At 40.8% G+C, this 23,656-nt stretch overlaps 1 protein-coding gene across 1 annotated transcript in view; it reads left to right on the forward strand.

Annotated features, from left to right (window-relative positions):
* Positions 1-22,866, forward strand: part of cdh13 (cadherin 13, H-cadherin (heart)) — a 294,086-nt gene extending 271,220 nt beyond the window's left edge. Inside the window, exons 13-15 of the mRNA XM_027272988.1 lie at positions 8,012-8,245; positions 10,533-10,751; positions 21,183-22,866. Coding sequence (XP_027128789.1) covers positions 8,012-8,245; positions 10,533-10,751; positions 21,183-21,190 — 461 coding nt within the window. The 3' untranslated portion in view covers positions 21,191-22,866. The remainder of the gene's footprint in view (positions 1-8,011; positions 8,246-10,532; positions 10,752-21,182) is intronic.
* Positions 22,867-23,656: the final 790 nt, after the last annotated feature.

Consider the following 23,656-nt stretch of genomic DNA (forward strand, 5'->3'; position numbering starts at 1 on the left):
TATCGTCTACTTTACTTTTTATGTTCTTTTGAGTGCCTGACATGCAGAGACGTGTAGACGCGTTGTAGCGGCAAAGATCCATAAAGTGCCTGTCTCCTTTAGGAACTTGCAGTGTGTTTAATCAGAACTTTTTTGACAAAGCGGTGTGAGGCAGAGGCCAGGAGACAAGCTCCATTGATGCCGAGGCAGGCTGGTGATGACACAGGCATGATGCAATGGAGATAAGGAGGAGTAGAAGAAGAGAGGAGCTGAGAAATAGAGTGATTAGGTGTGGGGAGTATTCATTTAGGAAGACAAACAGCTTCATTTAAAGCTAGCCAAGCATAGAGACGGCCTCTCCCTCTACAAATGGGTTGAAATTTGCATCTTTTCGTTGATGGTGGTATTTGAGACCCATCCTCACTCCCTTGGTCTCACCTCTCAAGCGATAATAGATTATCTAGGGTTTCGCCTGAAGAGCTTCTGTCTTTGATTTGCTTTTGAACACATTTTCTGTCTGCTTTTGCTGTGGTAATTCCTCCCTGCTCTCGATCTGCTGCTGATATTGTCACAGCCATGCTTATCTACAGTATATAAGCGCTGTTTGTTGTTCATTCCTTGACTGCATACACAAAAAAACAAAGAGTGCAGAGATAGCAGTCATTTCACAATCATGAAACGGTTGAAATGTCAAACTCCGCTACCATTACATTTGATTTCTCCTCATCTCTCATAATCAGCTTTACAGCTGAGAATGAAATTAAAGTGTGGAGCTCAGCAAACAAACTTATTAAGATTATTATTAGATGATTATGTGATAAACACTAACCAGTAGATTTGATTTCTTAAACTTTATTTATTTATTTATATAGTACCTTTCATGCCAACATGCAGCCCAAAGTGCTTTACAGAGCAAAATAAAAACTGAAATAGACAACGAGATTGCAGTTGCGTAAAAATTAAACAAGAATTCAACAATCATAAAGACTACAACAATGAAACCAATCAAATGTTTAAAAGTAAATAAAAATCTATAAGGTGAATAAAAAAGGGTAATAAAAAGTGAAAGAAAGGATGATCAGGACCTAAAAGCTCAGCAGTGAATGGCGAGGCACCTTAAACAAAAGCCAGAGATTTCTTTTCTTTTTCTTTTTTTAAATGTCTATGGTGAAGTGTATTTTTTTGGAAGACCAGACATTACAGTAATCGAGCCTTGAGGCGATAAAAGGGTGAATTGGTTTTTCTTTGTCACTCTAATTAGGGAGAGGTCTGACTTTCGCAATATTTCTTAAATGATAAAATGGTGTTTTGATTATAATCAAAACACCATTTTATCATCTAAGGACTCTGATAGGACTCTCAAAATTAAGGTCAGAATCTAAATAAATTCTCAGGTTTTTTACCAGGTCCTTTGGGCAAAGAGCAAGGGAATGAAGGTGCTGAGACAGGTGGTCTCTCTGGACTTTAGGCCACAATATTATTATTTTGGTCTTGTTCTTATTCAGTTGTAGAAAACTATTTGCCGTCCAGTCATTTATTTTATCTAAACAATATACTACATTATTAATTGGGCTCAGGTTATGAGGAGATACAGCAATGTGCAATTGTGTGTCATCAGCATAGGTATGAAATTGACATCAACATGTTGTCTAGAACTGAGATCATCCAGAAGATTTAAAAAATCAGTAGCCTTTATCTTTGTCTGTATGCAAGTTAAAATGACAAACAATAAGAATTTTATCATAGTTTGTGTAATGAATGGATAAAAGCTCAGATTCTGCCAGTTATGTCAAAAAGTTGGGACAATGATTTGATGGTCTATATACATGAATTGTTAGTAAGGGTGAGTGGTATCTAAAAAGAGAGGCAAGATATTTAAAGGAATTGTCTGTACTCAACACCTTTAGAAGCAATGTTGTCCAGACTCCCTCCTCTTTTCCCCTGCCTACAAGAAAAATTCGATGAGAACAGCAGGTGCATCTGTCAAGATGGCGCTCTGTAATAAGGACATTGAGCAAAAGCGTTTTATTGGTCAGAGACCGAATGAGTGCCATTTTCAATTTCTGCAGTTTATGTTGCTGTGCATAATGTATTCTGTAGCAGGTAGGTAGATTCTGACTATGGTAGTGAATGTACTTTAATGTTGGAGTTGGAGATTTAGGGCTGTTAGAAGAAACTGAAAACTGGTTGTGAGCAGATATGGGTGTAAGTGGCAGGAGGGACCTGAAGTGGGAGCTCTCACGGAGAATAGCAAGCTGTGGTTGTGCCATCGATGAAGAGGGAGGATCAGAAATGTAAACAGTCACGTGGGAAGGATTGCACTGCATGCTGCATTTGCTCCTCTTGTTTGGATGGATCCCATTACGTTTAACAAGAAAGATACAATCCCAGAGCAAGTTAAAATTGTCAATAAAACCCATGTTGTGACTCCTCCTGGGGATTGGAGCCAAGTTTGAAGGATGAGGAATCTACTGCTCTGCAACCAAGAATCAGCATGGGGCTGGATATGAAAAATGACTTTCCATTGTTGTTTTTTTTCTTTCTAAAGAGCTCAGACTCCCAACTAGTCATGTCAATCATTTCCACATGAACAATAATCCTTAAAATAGAAATTGGGACACAATCAATTGTTGATAAACCCTTACCCTTTTCAATAAGGTCCTGTAGGAATGACAGATTCATTGCCACAGAATACTGAAAAGGAATAGCCTGTGAGCCTGAGCACTAGCTCTCAAACACACGCCACTTATGGTCATAATACTAGTTGAAAGGACTCTGGCGCACCGAATAACGCATCTTGTAGGGCAGGATTGGTTATTAGCAGCTGTACCCAGGGCCGGTCCTAGCTATGGGCAATGTGGGCGGCCGCCCAGGGCGCATTCTCCGTGGGGGGCGCACGAACGCCCGAAAAAGCAAAAAAACGGTAATTTTCGATACCGCTCATTAAGTTAGCGGAGCGGGCGCCCCGGGGGCGGGGTGTTGACAAGGCAGAGGGGGGCGTCGGACAGACCGATGGGGGCGCACGCATCCAGGGGTGCACGGGCGGCTGTCCGTTAAGGCGCACGAGAAAATGTTCGCCTCGGGGGTGGGGGGGTCGCCCAGGGCGCAAATGTGGCCAGGACCGGCGCTGGCTGTACCTTAACTTTTATGAATGAAGTACAGTATACTGATCACCACAGCGTCGTCAGCAAGACCAAAACAACCGAACAGATCTTTTCCAACCACTGTATTTTATCCTTAACAGATAAAATATAAACAGATCTCCATTTTGGCAGTCATAAAGATCTAACAGAAATATTTCACAATCACTGTGGGAGCACTGAAAGCAGAGCAGCCGCCACCACAGAATGAACGAGGCACAGGGAAAACTTTATGTCACACTCAGTATAAGCTACAATATAACACACATTATGTCCCAAACACTTTAAGTCAACCTATATTGTCTGTGCCCAGGCACAATTCTCTTACTTGGCACCTGTCTGATCAGGCCGGCGGAGTTTTTCTCAGGCTCGAACAATGACAGGGCCATTATGCCACTTTACCAGCGGGTTTAACAGTTGATCCCCGTATTGCAGAGGATGAAAACAGCGGTAGGGGAAAGTGGGATGCAGGAGTGATCTCTTTTCTCTGAAGAAAACAGGTGGTCCGTATCTTCCCTCTGCAGGTGAAACAGGAGGATTGCCTGTTGCAGCCTTACCCGGGAATAAAAGAAGCAAAAGAAAACAGTGCATACAGTGGGTTCCCGGGACAGGCCCCGTAATTTAGAATGCCCGGTACATGCCCGGTCATGTACCGATCAGTGTGCACCTACCGTGAATAGGTGCACACTGATCCAGACTATCAGTCTGTGTGACCTCAGCCCTCCTTGCCTGTTGATGTAAGCCCCTACTGGGCTCACTGGGCTGGGGTCATTGCTTCCATGACCATGAGTTCTTGGGACCTCTGGGGGACTGGGTGGCTGCTTGCACCTTAGATACCTTGGGGATCCTGAAAAGCACTGGCGGGGTAAGAGACAGCCTGTGCATATGACTGGCATGGTGCCATAGGAGCAGCAGTCTGAGCTTGAGCCAGCGTGCCCTCTCCTGAAGAACCATCAGGCCTATGGCTCTCCCTGTAGCCTGTATGGCCACTTGTGGAGACAGAGGACATAGTCAGTTATAACACAGAGTTCTTCTCACAGAGACAAATCTGGATTAGCAGTCATGTGCTCTTCTAGCTCAGCTTGGTAAGGCATCAGAATACAAGAGGCGTTGAAGGCTCTTGCTGACAGAGCCACTGCCTTGTAGTTCTAACTGTCTTAGCGGAGAGAGACAGGGCCAAGGAGACAATGAATTATGTCAGTCATCCAAGCAAAGCATTTTAGCGTTATGTTGTTTTTGTTCTTTTCGCTGGCGAATTGAAAATAATGTGCATACTTCCACGATTCAAAAGCTGTCCTCTCTGCCATCTTGTCGGCAGTTCAAAAACACTCACACACACACACACACACACAGGTAACGTAGGTTAACAGTGCACAGACGCATCATCACAGTGCTGCGCCTCCGCTGACACATCCGCAGGTGGTACAGTACTGTCTGACAAAAAGCAGACTGCAGTCGGAATTTTTCTTTCCTTATCCGGAGAAATTCTTAAAGGATTAACGGATTACTTTTTAAAAAAAAAAAAAACAAAGTTACTGATTGCTTAATGCACGAAACTAACATGTTATGTTACATGTTACACGAAAAAAATAATTAGAGTACTCTACTACTACTCACTACTTTGTAACGTGTATCCCACAACACTGGTAGTGAGTTACTCTGCTGTTGAACTCGCGTCCTTCTCATCAAGGACTCCAACATGTTTACTTTTTAGGTGCTGAATCATCACCATGGTGCTCCCGTGTCATGCCATGTCGCTTTTGCATATCTTGCAATCAACACACGTTTTCGACTTATTTAGTGTGAAATGCTCCCGCACCTTGGAGGACTTAGGTCATAGGAACTGATTTCTCTGCCTCGTTTCAGAACAACGTTACGGGTCTCTCCAATGGTCTTTCCTCTACCTCCACTCTGCTCTGCTTTTTTTTTTTTGCTCCGCTCTGCACTCAACTCAATTTTTCTTTTTTTTTTATACTCAAACATCTCCACTACTTATTGAATGGCGTAATAGGCGTGCGACACAACAAATCGATAATGAAATCTGTTGCCAACTCGATTTTATCGATTCGTTGTTGCAGCCTTAGTTAAAATAAGTTATCCAACAATCAGTAAAAGAATAGCATTGGCCTAGTAGTGCTGTCCAAGACAGGAGACCATGTCATTGATTTGATCGGAGATCAGAAGGTGTGAAGATGAAAATATTTTGTCTGGTAAAAAGGGTGAATAAAATTAAAAAATGATAAGAAGACATCATTGAAACAGGGCATAAACCTAATTAAAACTGGATAAAACATCAGTGCTGGGCTAGAGCTCCTGTCAAAATTTAAATAACACTAACACATGCGCCACAAGCATTTTCTCTGCATATTCTTTTAAATTTTTTAGTTTGGAGTGACTAAAGGGCAGTTTCCTTCTGCCATCCATTAAACATTTCTTTTATTTCATCTGTGTTAAAAATGGTGTTTTTAGAGGGAGGAGAAAAATCTAATGGAAGTGGAATTTACTTACTGTTGTAACAACTACTTTTGTTCTGGTATAGTGAGAGTATTTCAGCTTTGTAATTGACCCAGTGCATGTGGGTTGATGGGAACGTAGGTAGGAAGAGTAGCCACTTGTGTGTGTGTGTGTGTGTGTTGGGGGGGTGTAGTTGTAGTTGGATGAAGTTGGATAACTGCCATTATCAGAGAGAATCAGCACCTACACACACACACCTTTAAGGTTTCCACTACACTTGACATACGGTACATTCATACAGTATATTTACACAAACAGTAAATGTTTAGCACTTGGATACTGGCCTTCATCGTCCTGCCAGAGGGACTTAGCAGCCCTGTTGCTCCTGTTTAAGAGGTTATGTTTGAATAAAAAGCCTCAGCACAAGGATGAGGAAATTACTTTCAGGTATATTTGACACTGCTGTTATGACGCCGGGAGTGTTTTTCAAGGTAAGCAGTTTTTGTACATGTACAAAGAGAGGAGCTGTGTGTATATAGTCTATTCCAGTATACACCCACGTGTATGCGACATCCAAATCAAAGACGGTATCATAAACTTACACCAGTGTTTGGGTCTGAATTTTAAGTCGATGTAAAACAAGTTCTCACTTACAATACCAATTCTCTAAGACATTGTCTGTTTATAAGTGTAATGTAACAGCATTGTACATTGACTACTACCTACCCCCAAACATACTGTAGCTCTCTAGGCCTGTCAAGCTTTTGTTGTCTCCACATGTTAAAGTGCACTGGGCTGTAGTTAAAATCCATAAAGAGTTTGGAGGGTGTCTTTTTTTTTCAGCCTTTCCAAAACCAAAAACACAACACCAAAAGGTGTAAGTAACAGACAGTATTTTTATCCGTTCTAACCAAGTAGAAACCTCATTGGCTGTGAAGTAAAGATAAGGTGGAAATGCCCCCAAAAAACTGCAGTTCTCCAAATGGCCACTTGAGGCTGGCCACCAAACAAGTGAATCTCCATAAGCCCCCATATTAAAATGCTCAACTTCGCAGCAGACATGGACATTTTTACAGCCTGGAACAAAAACTGTTCAGTATAGCAAATTTTCCTGTACATGACAATTGTACTGTGGCTGAATTTCTGAATAACTCACCCACTCAAATTATTTTAATATTTAAAGTTATGCATAATTAAAAACATGGCCGCTCTGATTGACAACAGGGCTTCATTCAGCCTGCCTCAGGTCCAATAAGATCCACAGAGCAACCAAGCAAAGTTATGTCAGAATGTATCCACCCTATGTCAGCTGGTGGGGATGCAATTTTTTTTTTTCTAGAGATATGCCGCTTTATCCTAAACCTTTTCATATACCATCATGTAGTGTGTGTAGCAATGAAGTGCATGAACCAATTTTTCATCAATGCTCTAACCCTAACCCTTTAAATCTAAGACCCACTATTCATGTCTGTAGATTAGTGTCTGACCAAACCTGCCATAAAAACTGCAAAAGATTTACCTCATCAAAGTCATGTGTCATATTGTTGTAAATAAAACAACATAGTCATTTTGGCGCATTCATTTTTTTTTTTTTTTTTACGTCTGACCAAAAAAGTTAACTTTCACCCAATCAGTATTTTATGGTGGGAACATGTTCTGCTCTGTGCAGCTTTCTCTAACAGCACCGTAAAAACCCAGAGTTTCATTTCAGCATCACTTGACATTTATTGCACATATATCTTGACTTGTTTTCCTCTGCCTCTCTGCCCTAAATTGTCTGCAAATATATATATATATTTTTATTTTTTTTTACCTTGAAGAGGTGGAGGAGACCCATTTTCCAATTACAGATCTTGTCTTTAGGTGTTAATTGCCGAATGACCTCCAGAGCTGGCGTGGACGCTGCGTGGATTTTTTAATAACCTCTAATCGCAGGAAACAGAGAGAAGTAATAGAGAGGAGTCACGTTGCTTTTTAACCCAGCATCCTTCAATAAGGTGTAATCTCATACAAACACAGAAGCTGGCCATGTGCCAAGTCACAATGCTCTTTTAAAAAACACAAGGCCTCTTTGAATAATGCTCCTCCGACATTAAAATGACACAAGGTTTTGTTTTGTTTTGGTTAAAACGGGTCAGCGGAGTAGAAAAGAGGAGGATGTATACAGGATGCATCAACTCTTTCTTTGCTCCTGGGTTTCAGCAGGAACCATTTCAAAATTAGAGAATGAAAAAACATTTATAGGAAAATCAAGTTTAGAATAATAACAAGTACACCGTGTTTTTCTAGTGCCAAATTGCATTGTTTCTCTTTTCACACCTGCCAAGATCATTACTGTTCACATTCCCATGCGATGATGTGCATCCAGACCTACAGTGGAGCACTTAATTTTGCAAAGTGAATCTATCCTAATATGTGTGTATATTGTGTGTTTGCAGGCAGCCCACCAGCCACAGGTACTGGCACATTGATCATTTACCTGGAAGACTACAATGACAACGCCCCCTATGTTGTACCATCTGTCGCACGAGTGTGCGAAGACGCCCACGACTTGAATGTGGCCATAGTTGGTGGGCGGGACAAGGACCTCACACCCAACGCTGCACCATTTAAGATAGAACTGGGAAAACAGCCCGGCCTGGATAAAACATGGAAGGTTACAAGGGTCAACTGTGAGTATTTTGAGATGAATGAGATTAGAACGCTCTTGGACTGAACTGAAAGTGACACAACAATGGAGTTAAATAACAGCAAATGTTCCATCTATTTAAAAAAACAAACAAACAAGATTTTCAATCGATAATCAATAAAATGCTAATTTGTTCATCGACAATAATAATCTTAATAGACCGCACCACAAATGTATTAACTGTGTATGTGAGTCACTATTTTTGTTTCCACTCAAAAGCTTTGAGCCAGTTCTCACAGGTTTGCCAAAAGGCATCCTGAGGGGAATGTAGGAATAAAAATAAATGAAGAGAAAGTATGAGAAGGATGAGAGAAATTAACAGTATACCATCACAGTATATTTAATTGTAATTACAGTACATCGTTAAATCCTTTCACACAGCGTTAATAAGAGTCCCTGCTGACTACAGAGTAGAGAAGTCATAATTGTGGATGCTAGTATGGATCACATGATAAGTAAAGAGTAAATGATTAGAGGAAGGAAAAGGGGGAGTTGGATAGACAGACAACCAAGACATTGATTCAGGGTTGCATGACCGACAGCACTGTCTGTGTGTGTGTGTGTTTGAGTGACAGAGCAGAGCTAAAACCTGCCCAGAGGTATTAGCTGTGACTGACAGCGGGAGAGGGAGGTACAGACACTCCTCAATCACCCCCGCTGGAAGAGACAGATATGGCCAGCAGAAAGAGAGCCCCCGTGAAATGTACTGGCACTGTGCTCGTCTCTGCTGTGTTGTGTGAGTGCGTGTGTGCATCGATGTATGTGTGCGGAACCAGAGGTACGATAGCTGGTGGTTATGCCTCCACAGTATATCACTCTATAACAATAACTGCAATTTATGACCAGATACATTGAAAAAATTGTGATTAAATTCTATTCACAGACAAAATCTTAATTCCTCAATCGAATTTTGAAACTAGACTCTTCTCTGAATTTGTCTTTTAAAATGTTAAAGTTAGTCAGTTTTAACATACAGATGGGTGAAACGTATTGTCATTGACAATAGGGTACACTTATTTGCTTGTTTGCAAAAGTAAGATGGGAAGAATGACACCACTCCATACAGTATGTGTAGGATAAATATAAAGGTACCACCAGCAGCCAGTTAGCTGAACTTAGTGCAAAGACTGGGGCTGGTGGATTTCATCCAAGTTGAACACCTATGGGACCAAATGAGGTCAGTTCCTCCAGAAGACTGACTGAAAAATCTGTGTCAAGGCTTGTGGTAGAACCTTACCTGACTAAGACAGTATGTTACCAAGTGTAACATAACATAACAATAATTGGTTTAAGAGAACACAATCACTTGGTCAGGACATGAGCATCTACAGTATTTTATTTTTAAAATAAACTGACCATTAAAGATTTTGTCTGATTGTACTGAGTGAGAAAATCAGCTGTTGATTTGCCACGTGCTGGTTTGTAGAAAAAAAATGAAATCCTGCATCACATACTGCAATCTGGCAAATCAAAATACACTGATGGGGCGGCTGTGGGTCGTCCACTAATCAGAAGATTGGCGGTTCGATCCCCGGTTCGATTCCCTCCAGTCTGCATGTCCTTGGGCAAGACCCCAAACCCCAAATTGTTCCCGAAGGCTGTGTATGAATGGTTAGCTCCTCAAACTGATGAGCAGTTGACACCTTGCATGACAGCCATCAGTGTATGAATGTGTGTGAATGGGTGAATGAGATACGTACTGTAAAGCGCTTTCAGTGGTCAGAAGACTAGAAAGGCGCTATATAAGTATACAGTCCATTTACCATGGTGATGATTTACAAGAAAGGGCATCTGCATTAATGAAATGTTTACAGTTGCCTTTGTGACATTGTTTTGAGAACATGGTTTGACAATGTACATTTTTTAATTAAATACAAAACTAAAAGTCACCTTACCTTGAGGTAACAGCCGTGGCAGACAAGTAAAATGTGCAGCTTTGCATATTGTGGCACATTTCAGCATGAAGGGAACTAGCTCCAGTATTTCTTCTTGTGTCTCTTAAGGAATTTTAAAGTATGATGCAACAAACTGTAACACTCTTATGCAACTTAAGTGGTGCCAATTTTTGTGGCTTCAGTTGTCAGGAATGGCCTGGCAAACAGTTACTTGAGGCATATAAGTTTTGCATTATAATACACGCATTTAGTTCTGCTTTGCAAAATGGGCAGCTGTGAATGCAGTATAGACGGACAGTACATGCAGAATGAGGGGGGGATTATTGTGCATTCGCGTTACTAAACCTCCCTCTTCCTCTATGTGTCCCCTCACAGCCACACACTCCCGGATCATGCTCTTGCACAGTCTGAAGAAAGCCAACTACCAGCTCCCATTGCTCATCACTGACTCAGGCGTGCCCCCCTTGTCCAACAGCACAGAGGTCAAAGTTCAGGTGTGCGTCTGTAAGAAGAACAAGATGCACTGCAGCTCTGCTCACTCCCACCGCGCCAGCCTTCTTGTGCTGCTCGCCACACTCCTGCTCACCCTACTCTGTAAGTACCATCAAAACCACCAGACGGAAACGAGGAGAACTTGATGTGACATTTAATTTCCTGGCATACTTGTTTAAACATGGATTTATACTGAAGTAATATGGTATGTTGCTTCCAATTCATCATTTAGTGAGGAATCGATACTATTAATAGGGAAGCAATCTATTGTATTACAGGTATACACGTGTAGCATGCACTGATACACTCTTTACATCTCTTGCATTCAGTTTTGTACTCATTGTACATTTTACATTTCTATATTTTTTTGGCAGCCTTGCCCAGGGCTCTCCATGGGAGTTCAAACTTAAATTTACTCTGAATATCTCATTTAAGACATAAGCGATATCATGAATAATTCAGCCTCTTCCATTCACAACACAAACGTAATAGGGGGATGTTCAACAGCTTCTTCGGTAAGAGTGAGAAGAAAAATCATTTGCAGCTTAAAGACCCCCAAATCCTGTACTGTCGTTTCTCTGGTTCTCTGTAGTGTATGGTTGAGTTAGATATATGCTCGAAGCAAGGTGCAAGAAAAAGGCATGGTTGAGAGTTGAGAAGGCCTCAAATCTTTTGCTTGGTTTAGCAGTAATTATATCTTCATTTTTCTTCTGCTTATTATTGTTTGAGTATAAAATGTTTCATTTAAATATCCTCTTTTTTAGCTCTCTTTGTTTTCTCAGCATCCTAATTCCTCCCTCTCTCACATGTCCTGTTGATCACTCCCGCTTACATGTTCTGTCTTGTTTCCTGCCTCTGATCCCTCGGCCCTCTCTGCCACTCTTTTCCCTCCCCATGTACCATCCTGCTCTTTTGCTTTTTCTCTGTTTAACAATCATAACTGCGCTCCCCACATAATCTTTTGCTTACAGGCAGAACGTGTGCATCTCATCCACTCATTTTCTCTCAGTATCTGTGAAGCACAGCATCTGGCATGACCCATCGATCTTCCTGTGGGTATGGATCAATCTGTCTATTGCCACCTATCTTTTCTTCAAGCGCTCATTCATTGCAGATGACTGTGCTGTGTATAGGAAGTCCTTGTTTGAGTCCTTTAGTAATGCAGTTAGGGGCACTTAGTTACCTGTAACTTCTGTTAAAACCTTGTAATTCACAGGATACAAAGTATTAAATTAAACTGACAATGCGTAACAAGCAACAGTATAAGCACTCCGGCGTTGATAGACCATTAGTCACGGTTTCACTGCAACACACTAATCATGAGCGTAAGCTGATGCTGTGTCAGCGTTCGCGGGCGAGCAGCCACCTCTCTGAAAGTTTTCATGGCAGTGATCCTGAAAGTATCCCAGCTGGAACATTCAGTTAGCTTTTCATGCTCGCTTTTTTATAAAATATCTTGTTTTCTGGGGGTTGCCATGGTAGCAGCCTCAGCGTCGGAACTAGAAAGCATGATAATTGGTTGACATGCCAAGATGACATTAGGAGAGTCTTTTCCGCAGATGTCCTTTTGCTCTAAGATGACAGCAGCATTCATTACTCTACTGTAAACATTGCTGTGACAGGCAGTGGCATTCATTAACCAAATAGCTGCTCCAGATGACAGATTCTTGGGCTGCCTGGTCCTACACCAGTATACATGTCCATTCATTTGGACTGAAGGGTGTTTGCATTGTCAGAGCAGAAGTAACAGTAAGCAGTGTTACGCTGGAGCTGGAGGTTGAGATTGCAGAGAGAAGAAACAGCAACTATGTGTGTGCATGTTTGTCTCAATTGGGAATTTCAGATAGTATTACATCCGTGCAACACAGGTTCCACCAATTCAGATGCTGAACATTTCTCTCTCTACACACACACACCCCCAGGCACCCAGAGAGATGACTCCTGCTCGAGCTCATCACAGAGACCTGTGCTGTGGGACAGATAGAGGGGACTGATCACTGCAGTGTATAGTCAGATAGTCTGACGGAGAGGCAGAGAGGATCCTGTTTCAATTCCCTTATCTCCAAGCTGAACTCTGACCCTGCAGGAGAGAGATGAGGGGAAGAAAAATGGAAAGAGCCAGAGGGGAAGGATGGGGAAAGGAGACGAGAATAAAGGTGTGGAGATTAAACTCTTCTGTTTTGTTCTGCTTTTGCCCACCAGGCTACAGGCGTATGCAGCAGTACAGTTTTCTTATTTTTTTTCTTAGCTCCTTGCCTCTCTCTTACCCTTCCCTATTTTACACCTCTCTTGGTCCCCAAGTCCGTCTACCAAAAATTAAGCTCATACACAAATGATCAGCATCAACAAATAAGTTTTTTAGGTATGGTAAAACCCATTTAAGGACATTTTCACTGCAATAATGCAAAGTTCAGATTAAATATATGTGCCACTTCTAGCGACTTTTTTTTTGCATCATCACCAGGTAACAGCATTATGTGAAATGTCTTGGTAAAACACTGAAAAGCACTAACTGACAGTTTGTTGTTAGTTTGTTCTCTGTGTCTGAAGCGTTTAGTTCTTTAACACTAGACGAGGCAGTGGTTCTTGGCATTCTCTGTTTAGAGATCATCTAATCTACAATCTGTGCAGCAGTTAGTGTTTTATGGGTGTTTGTGTGCATGTGGATGTTTGTGTTTAGACTTTAGTGTAATGTATTACTGTGGATCTGAGTGATAATCTGTTTTTAAATGAGGCTCAAGAGGAGAGAGAAAATGACTATAAACAGAAAATGTTATCTTAAAAAGTACCTCAGCCTCATATTCCATCTGAAAAATCACATTTCCCTTAAAACAACTGCAGTGATTCACACGTATATACTATCTAGAAACACAAACAGCAGGAGAAGGCAGATTAGTCTGAGTCTTTATAAAATCACACTCGAATCGAGAGAATTGAATGTGATTTTTGTTGAAGGGAGTTGAAGCTCATCTCCCCCCCACTGACAGATTTCCCTCTTGTTGTTGTGTATCCAACTGGAAGCAACTGGAAACGAATTTTAATGATGTGTGGCTTGTGAAGCCTGTCTGTTAATATGGTGGAGAACCGTGCCTCAGCCGGATCACACCATACCAACTGTACCTGAAACCTCCACACTTTTCCATCGACTCCTTCAGCAGCACTTAGCTTAGCAAACACTGCCAAAAGTAGAGTCACGGATCTCACTGGCTTCCTGTCCTAGCTCGCAGCCATATAACACTCCACTGGGGAGCCTTAAATAATGTATGTAAACCTGCAGTATGGAGAGGGGGGGGGGCGAACGAGTGCCTGTGTGTGCAGAGTGCCAAAACACACTGTGTCTTTTAATGCTTACGAGACCTTTGTTGCTGTTGCTGGATTGGCAGCTAAATCCCAGGGCTTTGCAGGGGCCTACTTTCACTCCCCTCCATTGTAAGCTTTTCTTTTGTAATCAATGTGCCATAGACTCACACACACATCCACTCCACACAAACACACATACACACAGATTACCATAAAGTAGAGAACAATTACGGAATTATCCTACAGTCTTGTAAAGGGAAATGCTTGCAGATATATAAAGACCGACACATATAGGCACTCAGATCCAGGGTGTTGAATGTCCATGTGAAAACATCCATTGTTCACCTGAGATAAGACTCCCTAATTGGGCAAACTGAGTTCAGTCAATATGTGCCACCACAGGCTGCGGGCACACACAAAAAGGACAGCAACTCATAAGAATGACTCCTAATTTTAGAAGTGATTACAAGCAGGAATGCTCCACTTTAGCTGGCAATACTTCTCACAGGTGGCAAACCAAAACAGATAACCACACTGCCCCCTATCAGTGCACATGTGTACTGATGTGCTCTGTACGGTACAGGCAGCAGCCTCACTTGGTGCTCAAAATGAAATTCTCAGTGATGATGCGTGGCTGGAGGATATAAATTGTTGTGTATGTGAATAATTTGTGTTTTGCACATACAGTGGGTGGTGTGGACCGTCACTGGACTTACAGAGATGAATGTTTTTACCATGTATGTGGATTTGGCTCATAAGGGATGAGAAATAGGGTGATAAAATGAAAATCTCAGAGGGAGCAGATGCTGAGGTGCTTACCCATATTCCGACTTCTTCTCTCTCTCTCACACACACACACACATATATGTACAGAGAGAGAGAGAGAAAGACATGCACACCCATTTCATCCTACACTGCACCAATTCACCCTGCATGTACTCAATTTAGGAAGGTCTACAAGCTCAAACTGCATGCTAAAGTCTTTTCCTTGCGGTATGACGAGCATCAGCTGCGGATTTGTCTGCGGTTGTAATACACTGCAGAGAACTGCTTCCCTCTGTGTTCTGTTGTAATTTCAGCAAGACTAATAATGTAATTCAAAGGAGTAAAGGAGAGAATGTGTGTGTGTGAGAGAGATAGAGATAGAGAGAATGACAAGGCAGAGTAAAAACAAAGCATTTACCATTAAACACAACAAACAACTCCCAGCCTAGATGCCACTAATTTACCTCCATCCTCCCGGGGGGTTTTAGTCCACACTATTCCTCCTCTCTGATCCCTCGCTTCGCTCTGACAGCCACTTTTCCTCTTCCTTCTCGAGCTCTACACTAATCCTCTCCCAGCTATAGAGACAGGATGTTTAGGGGCTTATTTACTCTTGTAAAAATATGTCTTTTTCACAGCTTGCTTTGAAGAGATCTCGTGCCAGAGTAATGTGTATGGTGGAGTTTTTTTTTTTTTCTTTTTCTGCCTTCATATCAAATCAAGCTGTAAAAGGGTTTCGATCTTTGAACTGAGATATGACGGGTATCCAAAGGGGTGTATCAAAAGCCTACTGCCAAGTTGTTTATTCTATTAGCAAACACTGAATAATAGCTTTGATCTGATTCATAAATGTCAAATTCAATTCATGCGTACATCATTATATCACGTTAATATGCTATGTTAAACAGCCCAAAAAGTTTTCATATTTGCTCTAAAGATACATGAATTATTTGTTGATCATTAGCAAGTGATGTTTAAAGGCATCATAAATTGTTTATGAATATAAAGTTGTTGTACCAGCCTGCACTTTTTACTCATGTATTATGAATAATTTGCTGGTACATCTGTTAAACAGATATAAAAGGATGTGCAGGGACTTTTCAGCCCCAAATTTTGAAGCTGACAAAGTCCCAAAAAAGCTGATTGTTGCCAACAGGAAGAGGTGACATGAATGTAAAGGACTGGTCTAAGTTCTAAATACCAGCGCAACTCTTTCTGAAGAATGTCATGGCTCTGGCAACCACCATCTTGGTAGTCCTGCCTCCACTGACTCACCACCAACTGTGGGAGCATGGGTGAACCTGCGGTCGGCTGAATGAACCTGGGTGCTCTAACAAGCCACCTGTGACGCTACCCACCTGTCAATCAAAGTGTACATGCTCTTTAATATCCATAAATTACTTAACTAATATGAACAGGTGAGTTTACCCTTAGTACGGTTGTCATGAACGGGAAAATGAACTGCTGTCAAGCTCGGCATTTTAATATGGGGAGATGTTTTGTAGGCAGCCTCAAGTGGCTGTTTGAGAAACTGCAGTTTTTCCATGTTGGCTTCACTTCACAGCCACAGAAGTTGCCACTTAGTTTTAGCTGAATGGAATGGATCCATCATCATTTTACTGTTTGGGTCACCACATGTCAAAATGTCCAATTTGAAAAAGTTATATTAAACTAATCTTTGGCCTCCAGTACTGCTAATTTTAATGATACACTAAATGCTAACAATACTAAACATCTGGTTTGGTTGATCTGGCTTTTGATTACCAGTGTTAATAAAAGCAAATTGCAGTTTACTCACAGGTCCTGGGAGCAAGTCAATAATTGCCCTTTTACCCAACCACAATCTGATTTCATGCTACACATGTGTGAAGGGCATTTAAATCCCAGGTGGGATTGGAGGTCTCCGCAACTAACAGTGAACACTACCATACAGAAATATATCTACAGAATATGAACACCTCTGACACTGATATGTAATTTGGGAAACCTTTAAGCTTTTTGTGAGTTATTTGCAAAAAAAAAAAAAATACAATGTATTGTATGATTGGATAGAAATTCAATTCTTTGCCTATGTATTTCATTGCTGTTCAGGTTCATTTTTAAAAATATATTTTTTTTACATACTTGACTCATTTATCATTACATTCTGAGATGGTAAAGGCTTATTAACTTTCATCATAGTCAGTGTCACGCTGACAGATTCTCTGTCTTCTTCTTTAATGTTTCTTCTTCATGCTGCAATGCCGCTGTTTTTGTCTAGCAGCCGTGACATACCTGGGCTAATCAACTGTCACACTCTTCTCCTCTCAGCAATTAGAAAGGCTGGAAAATGGTTACTGTTCCCTCCAGTGTCCCATTTGATTCTTCCTCGCCTCCTGCAGCTTGTTAAATTTACATTTTACGCATTAAGCAGACGCGTTTACCCAGAGAGCCTTACAATAAGAGAAGACAGTAAGATAAGTCAACACCTGTGAATTGCTGTGATATTGCATTAGGTCATGCTTATACGTTCTGAAAAAAAAGGTTTGAGTCCTTTCTGTCTCGTGTTGTGAAAAAATAACTTCATTTTCTGGCTGTTTTTCATCTAGTGCTGGAACAGGAGAGTGACAGAGAAGGTTGTCTATGTATATATATATACAGCAACATTAGGTTGTTTATATTGAAAATATATGGGACCTTTTCCAAGCAGTAGAAAGAACATTATACTGGGTGTAATAAATGTCACACTCTTTCCTTAAAGTATGTGTGCATGCGTCCATGTTTGAGAGTTTCATATCCATCAACAACCACAGCAACAAACTTACATCAACAAGAAATGTAATGTCACAGAAATCGTTATAAAAACTTCCCTCTGTGAGTTTCTGGTGGAGCACAGCATGGTACTGTGGCTAATTTTACTCACTGTAACATAAAGTGACTTATTCATATCCCAACCAACCTCATGTATAGTGGTTATATACTGTTCATCTCCTACTTTCTTCATCTTCCTTCCTAACTTCTCTCTTTCATCTGTTCCTCACCTATAAGTTCATAGGCTGTGACTGCATGGAAGCTGAGGTGAATTGATTCTCCAATGTATTTTCATGTCATGGCCTTGACTTTTTAGCCAAAGGGAGAGAATTGCCTCTTTTATATCCAGTTCCTCATGTGAGGTGAAATAGGGCTGCCAGAGTCTCATTAGATTTGCAAAAACCAATATCTGTGTCTCGAGTGCCTCGGAGTGTTTCTCGACTTTTGTTTCCTTTTTTGGGAGGAACACTTAAGCCTATAAGTGAAATGAAAGGGCGGAGGGAGGGTGGGGGGGCATTGGAAGAAAAACAATAGAGAAAGAAAAATCAATCGGCCTTACCCCACCCGTTCCATACCCCCCACACTATTAGTTATTCACCCATTCAGGTGCATTTCGATTGAAGTGTACTGTCCGATTCATTTCAAAATGTCTGGGAAAATTATAGTTCACATTCTTCAAGACTACTCCCTAATCTCATTGACAGAGAGAGCGATCTGGCGGTAGAGAGAGCCAGGCATAAAAACAGAAAAAAAAAAAGACTGAAAGACATATTGACATGTCAACGGTCGAAACGCATGATGAGTTTGGTTTGACGGATACTGACTGCGAACTTATCAAACAAAGCACACAGGAGCTGTGACCACCAACAGCGAGAGCAACAGTGCAAACCCACTCAGGATGGAAACACAGGAAACATAATGCAACAGTAAACCCTTTAGAAACAATCACTAGCTATGACAAATTGCCACCTCCAAATTGGTCGTTTTACACCACATTTTGCTGCATGCATTTTGCTAGATTAGCAATAAAAGGCAAGGCTTAAAGGTAAGCCTGTTAAGTAAGGCAGGATGCTTGTGGTACACCTGATGTGCAACCACTGCATCTGTGTACTGAGGAGTTGTTCTTACAGTGTACACACAGTGTGAATGGTCACGGCAATCAGAAGCTTATACTGCAATAGTGAAGCAGTGAAAGGTCTCACTGTCTTTTTACTGTGAATTATGCAAAATCCCCTTATATATTATATATTCTATATATATATATATAATATTATATATATATATTTCTATATATATATAATATATATTATATATATATATCTATATAAATCTACGGATGTATAAAGTACTGGAGTAAAGGAGTGGAGTAGAAGTACGTGCTATATCAAAAAACTGACTTGAGTAGAAGTGAAGTGAAGTGTTCTTTAACACCCTACTTAAGTAAAAGTACTACGTATTCAAATGTTTTGTACTTAAGTATTGCAAGTAGAAGTATGTAAAAAAATTGCTACTCAAGTACTGAAAGTACAAGTAAAAATAAGTAACAAGTACTGTTGTTTTATTATTTCCAAATATGTATTAAGGCACAACTTCTAATGTTACAGTGTTAGAATTTTCATGGTCGAGTTCTGTGATTTCCCATGGTCTGTGAATGCGTCTGAATGAATGCAAGAGCGAGGGGGCGGGGGAGCAGGTGAGAGAGCGCACCTGGGTGTCAGGTGTATGACGTACGGCGCACGAGCGAGGTTGATGTCTGAGACAGGGACTGTTATGTTGTTGTTTTTTTGGCGTGGTTACAGCCGACAGTAACCGAGTCCTGGAACCAAACCGTTCAGCAATAAATACAGGTTTGTTCAATATCGCCTTGTCATTCATCACATGTCCGGCTGGACGCTACAGCAGTAACGAGTAACGATTTAGCACATGAAAAATGTATCGGAGTAAAAGTATTAAATTCATCAAATATATGTAGTGCAGTAAAAGTAGAAGTTGGGAAAAAAATAATACTCCAAAAAAGTACAGATACTGCATTTTAGTACTTAAGTACAGTACTTAAGTAGTTCCACTTCGTTACTATACATCTCTGTATATATATATATAGTCCTGAATAATAGCACGCTGTTATTCAGCAATCCTGGATTGTGCTGAACAAGCTATCAATAAATCTGTGCATAAAGCCTGCATATCTGCTTGCATATAGATGTTATTTGATCTTCGCATTATTGCCATAACTTTTCATGTCTACATTATACTGTGTTATTTTTGAAAAATGGAATTTAAAAATCTCTGCATTCTGTTTCAGTGTTGGGTCAGATCACATAATGCCCAATCGAAAAAATACATTTGTACAGATTGTGCAGTGTTCAACAGAGGAGCAAAAGGTCTCGACAGTATGAATGACCTGGATTTGCCTCCTGCTCTCCTGTGAGTGCTCTTGTGAAGTACGTAGTAAATGTGCTGAAGTGCTCATATCCACAGTGCAATTTGAATTTTAGTAGAAGCAACCTGACCTTTTCCTGAACTTGGTACCATCTGGACCTATCTGTGTAACTATTTAAATATTTTTCAATTTTATTTCACTGCTTGACTCCTACTTTGTCCTACAGTAAGAGTTTAAGGACATTGTAGAAGCCCAAAGCACTCTACCCTACCCAGTCACATCAGACAACAGATTTAAAAATAAAGGAGACAAGGACGGAGAAAGAGGGGAGAGAATGAGCAAAATGGGGAGTGGGAGTTAGGAGGGTTTCTATCGAATGCTCAGCCGTCTCCAAACATGTCAGAAATAGGGAGCAGGCTTGGAGGAGATGGCTGGCAGAGAGGCAATCAATAAGCTCTCACATTTCATACTGCAGTGTGTGTGTACATGTGCCTGCTGTGCGTATTTATGTGACTGCATGTGTTTGTTGTATCAAATTTTCAAACCAGCTCGTTGTGAGCAATTCTACCAGACTGATGAGACAAACTGTCACATTACCAGAGAACACAGCCTACCCTACGTTCATTCAGACTTGTATCAGCAGGGAAAACACGGCAACAGTCCAAATTAACATATTTTCTGTGATGCTTTGAAGTTCAGAGTTCTCGTAAAGATTATGTCGCAAGGACTGAAACAGATTCTCCTCTCAGTTTGGTCCAGGCTCATTTGTTGAACACATGGCCATATTTTCTACTTCAGAGCTGTCCTCGGTATCATAAACTGAACTCATTCTGAAGTAAAAATTTAAGTATTCTGCAAGTACACGTCAGGAACCAATTAATCCTCACTGTAGCCACTCCAGAAAGTGTCTCTTGATGGCATGATAAATCAAAAGCTTGGTGCAGCTCTCTGCGCTCTAAGTTTGGAGAGAGTTGCTGGTGTTCAGCCATATTGATTGAACTGTCCAGGATGTTGAGGAAGGTACACGCTGACACAGTTTCTGGGTGGACTTTCACATTAGAGCCAATTAGTTAGTTGCTTCTGCCTAAAGGTGGAGTGAGAGTGAACAATTATAACTTCTCTCTTCTGTCCTTACTGAATCTTTAATGATGCGGTGCCATCACCTGTCCTGTGTAATTGATTGCAATTGATCTGGTTCAGTGGTGACCTTCACTTTACAGTATCTCCTATCTTTTCTCCTTTCTTCTCCCACACAATCCCTCCCCCTATCCTCCTTTTTTCCTTTCCTCTTCCACCAGGCCTGTAGATTCTGCTGAAACCTCCCGTAGTCCTTTTTGCAACACTGAAAAGCAACGACTTATCTCCCTCACGCAACCCAGGCTTAGGAGAGAAGAAGAAGAAGAAGAAGACGAAAAAGAAGATGAAGAAGTGAGAAGGAGTCTTCTCACCACAACAAATCAAACAAGAAATTACACACAATTCCCCACCGGCACACCTGCTGCTGTATAACACCACTGCGATTTTTTTTTTTTTAAAGTTTCTCACTTATCTCTGTTGCCACTCTCGTCTCCTTCTCTTCATCTCTACCTTTCCTTGTTGCATCTGTCCTTCCCCACTCTAGTCTTCTCTCATCTCATCTCCTCGTATTCCCCTGACTCTATTTGACTCTCTTTGACTTTTTTCTCTATCTGTACACCTCCCTCTGCACTTCCTCCATCATCGATTATTACATTTCTTTTTTGCAGTTCCCATCATATTTCCAAGTATCTGGCACCGCACCATTACACTGACAGACACACTGGGTGTTAGCAGCGGCCATGGCAACATGCCACATCCATAGGAGATACTTGAAACAATGTGTATATTGATATTATCACAAAACAAAAGCTATAAAAAAAGTTTCATATTAATCCTCTGGTCTCTACCCTCAGTTCATCTGAAACCTCCACCCCTTTGCCTCTCATAGCTACCTCTGTTTTCTTTTTCCCCCTGCCCCATCCTCCCTTCCTTCACCCTCTTCATGCATAGACATCAGCCGACCTATCTGCTTCTCCCTCCCCGTTTCCCCTTCTATCTTATCGACCTCTCTCTGTCTATCGGTGGGCCAGGGAACACTGCAAAGGCTGAGCTACTGTCCTGGTCAGGGAAGAGCATTGACTTTTTGATGTGTTCCTTTCTTATCTCGTCACAGACTGTGTTTGATCTTGTTTCCCCTCTTTAGGCGGAGAGAGCAAACCTTGTTTCTTTGTCTGCAGTGGTTGTGGTCTTTTAGGACAAGGTGGTAGCCATAAGCCTTCAAAGTCAGAAACTCTCTGGAGTCCTTTCTTCGATTTGCTTCTGTTTTTATTGCATTAGTTGTCATGGAGTGGAAAACAGTATATCTTTATAGTAACGGTGTAAACCTTAAAAAAAAAAGAAAAAAAAGTACTATTATATAAATATTTTATTTTTTACCATTGTATAAATATACAGTATTGATTAACTTATGTACTTTGATTGCAAGTTTTTTGGTCACCCACACAGTGAGTAAACAAAAAAGAGGAAACCTTTTTTTTTTTTCTGTGAATTTTAGGCACTATTTCTAATGCTATTGATGTGTTGACTATTTTACTGTAACATCTTGTTCTGTTTCATTTGTTTTTTGTTTTTTTTATTCTTTTTGAAATCTGTGATTAATTGCAGAATCAGGAGTCTTGCTTTGATGACTGCCATGTGTTTAGGTTCAACTTTGTCTCCAGTCAATTCTGCCCTCTCCTGTTCTCTCTCCATCTGTCATTACAAGTCACAAGAAGACGTGTGTACGAAGAAAAACAAAAGGCTGTGGTTTTTGGTGGATAGTTTCGCTTTTTTCTCTTGCGCTCATCAAAAGAACGTAGTGTGTGTGGGTTTGTGTGGAAGACCACCTTAAAGAAAAAGATGACATTTTGAATGAGTTATGTCTGTCTTTTGCACTAATTTAATAAAGCCGTTACTGAAAATTCCCACAATGTTGTTTTGAAAATTGTGTTGTCAGTTGCTGTTAGGTTGTTGATCCTATAATCCTTGATCATTTACTTTTTTTAGTACCTTGGAGACACTGATGCAGACAGACCGTCAAGGCAGCTGACAAATGGGCTTTGAAACGATGTTTTTTTCCACAAATGATAAAAACACAAATTTACTACCTTACCCTGAAATTAACATGGGAAACCTCCAAACCTTTGTTGGTTTAAAATAGGCTGTCAGAATTCACCTCAGCATCTATTAATCTTCTGTGACCATGGAGGGTATCGAGGTTAGAGAACTTTGCCTGGGTCCACAGACTTCAGGGATACCATCCGTAACACAAAATCAAAAGAGAAATTGATATTGTTAGGAATGAATGATGAATGACTTCTGTCTGGGGTGCCACTGTTAATAAAATACACAGGGAGTATTGATGAAAACCCTATGGTTTTATTCTCATATGACAAAGCTAATGGATGCACAGCTTTGAATTACAGCAATAAATATATTTTCAGTTTTTAATTTAAAAGGTTACTTCAGTGGATGATGGTGACTTGTGTCTGAAGGAATTTTTTAAAGGTATATGGAGTCAAGATGTTCATTGTAGTCTTTAGTCGCTGGAGGCGAGGAAGACAAATCATTCAGTCTCCCACTATCAGCCAATCTATTCCAGCTGGAGAAGGAAGAAGCAGTCAGCCAAGGAGTGTCTTTTCTGTTCTGGCCACATCAAAGACAGAAAGGCTAAGGTGAGATTCAATAAGTAGCCAGTCTACCTTCATGGTGACCG

The sequence above is a fragment of the Larimichthys crocea genome, chromosome XXI (assembly GCF_000972845.2).
Source record: "Larimichthys crocea isolate SSNF chromosome XXI, L_crocea_2.0, whole genome shotgun sequence".
Classification (NCBI taxonomy): domain Eukaryota; kingdom Metazoa; phylum Chordata; class Actinopteri; family Sciaenidae; genus Larimichthys; species Larimichthys crocea.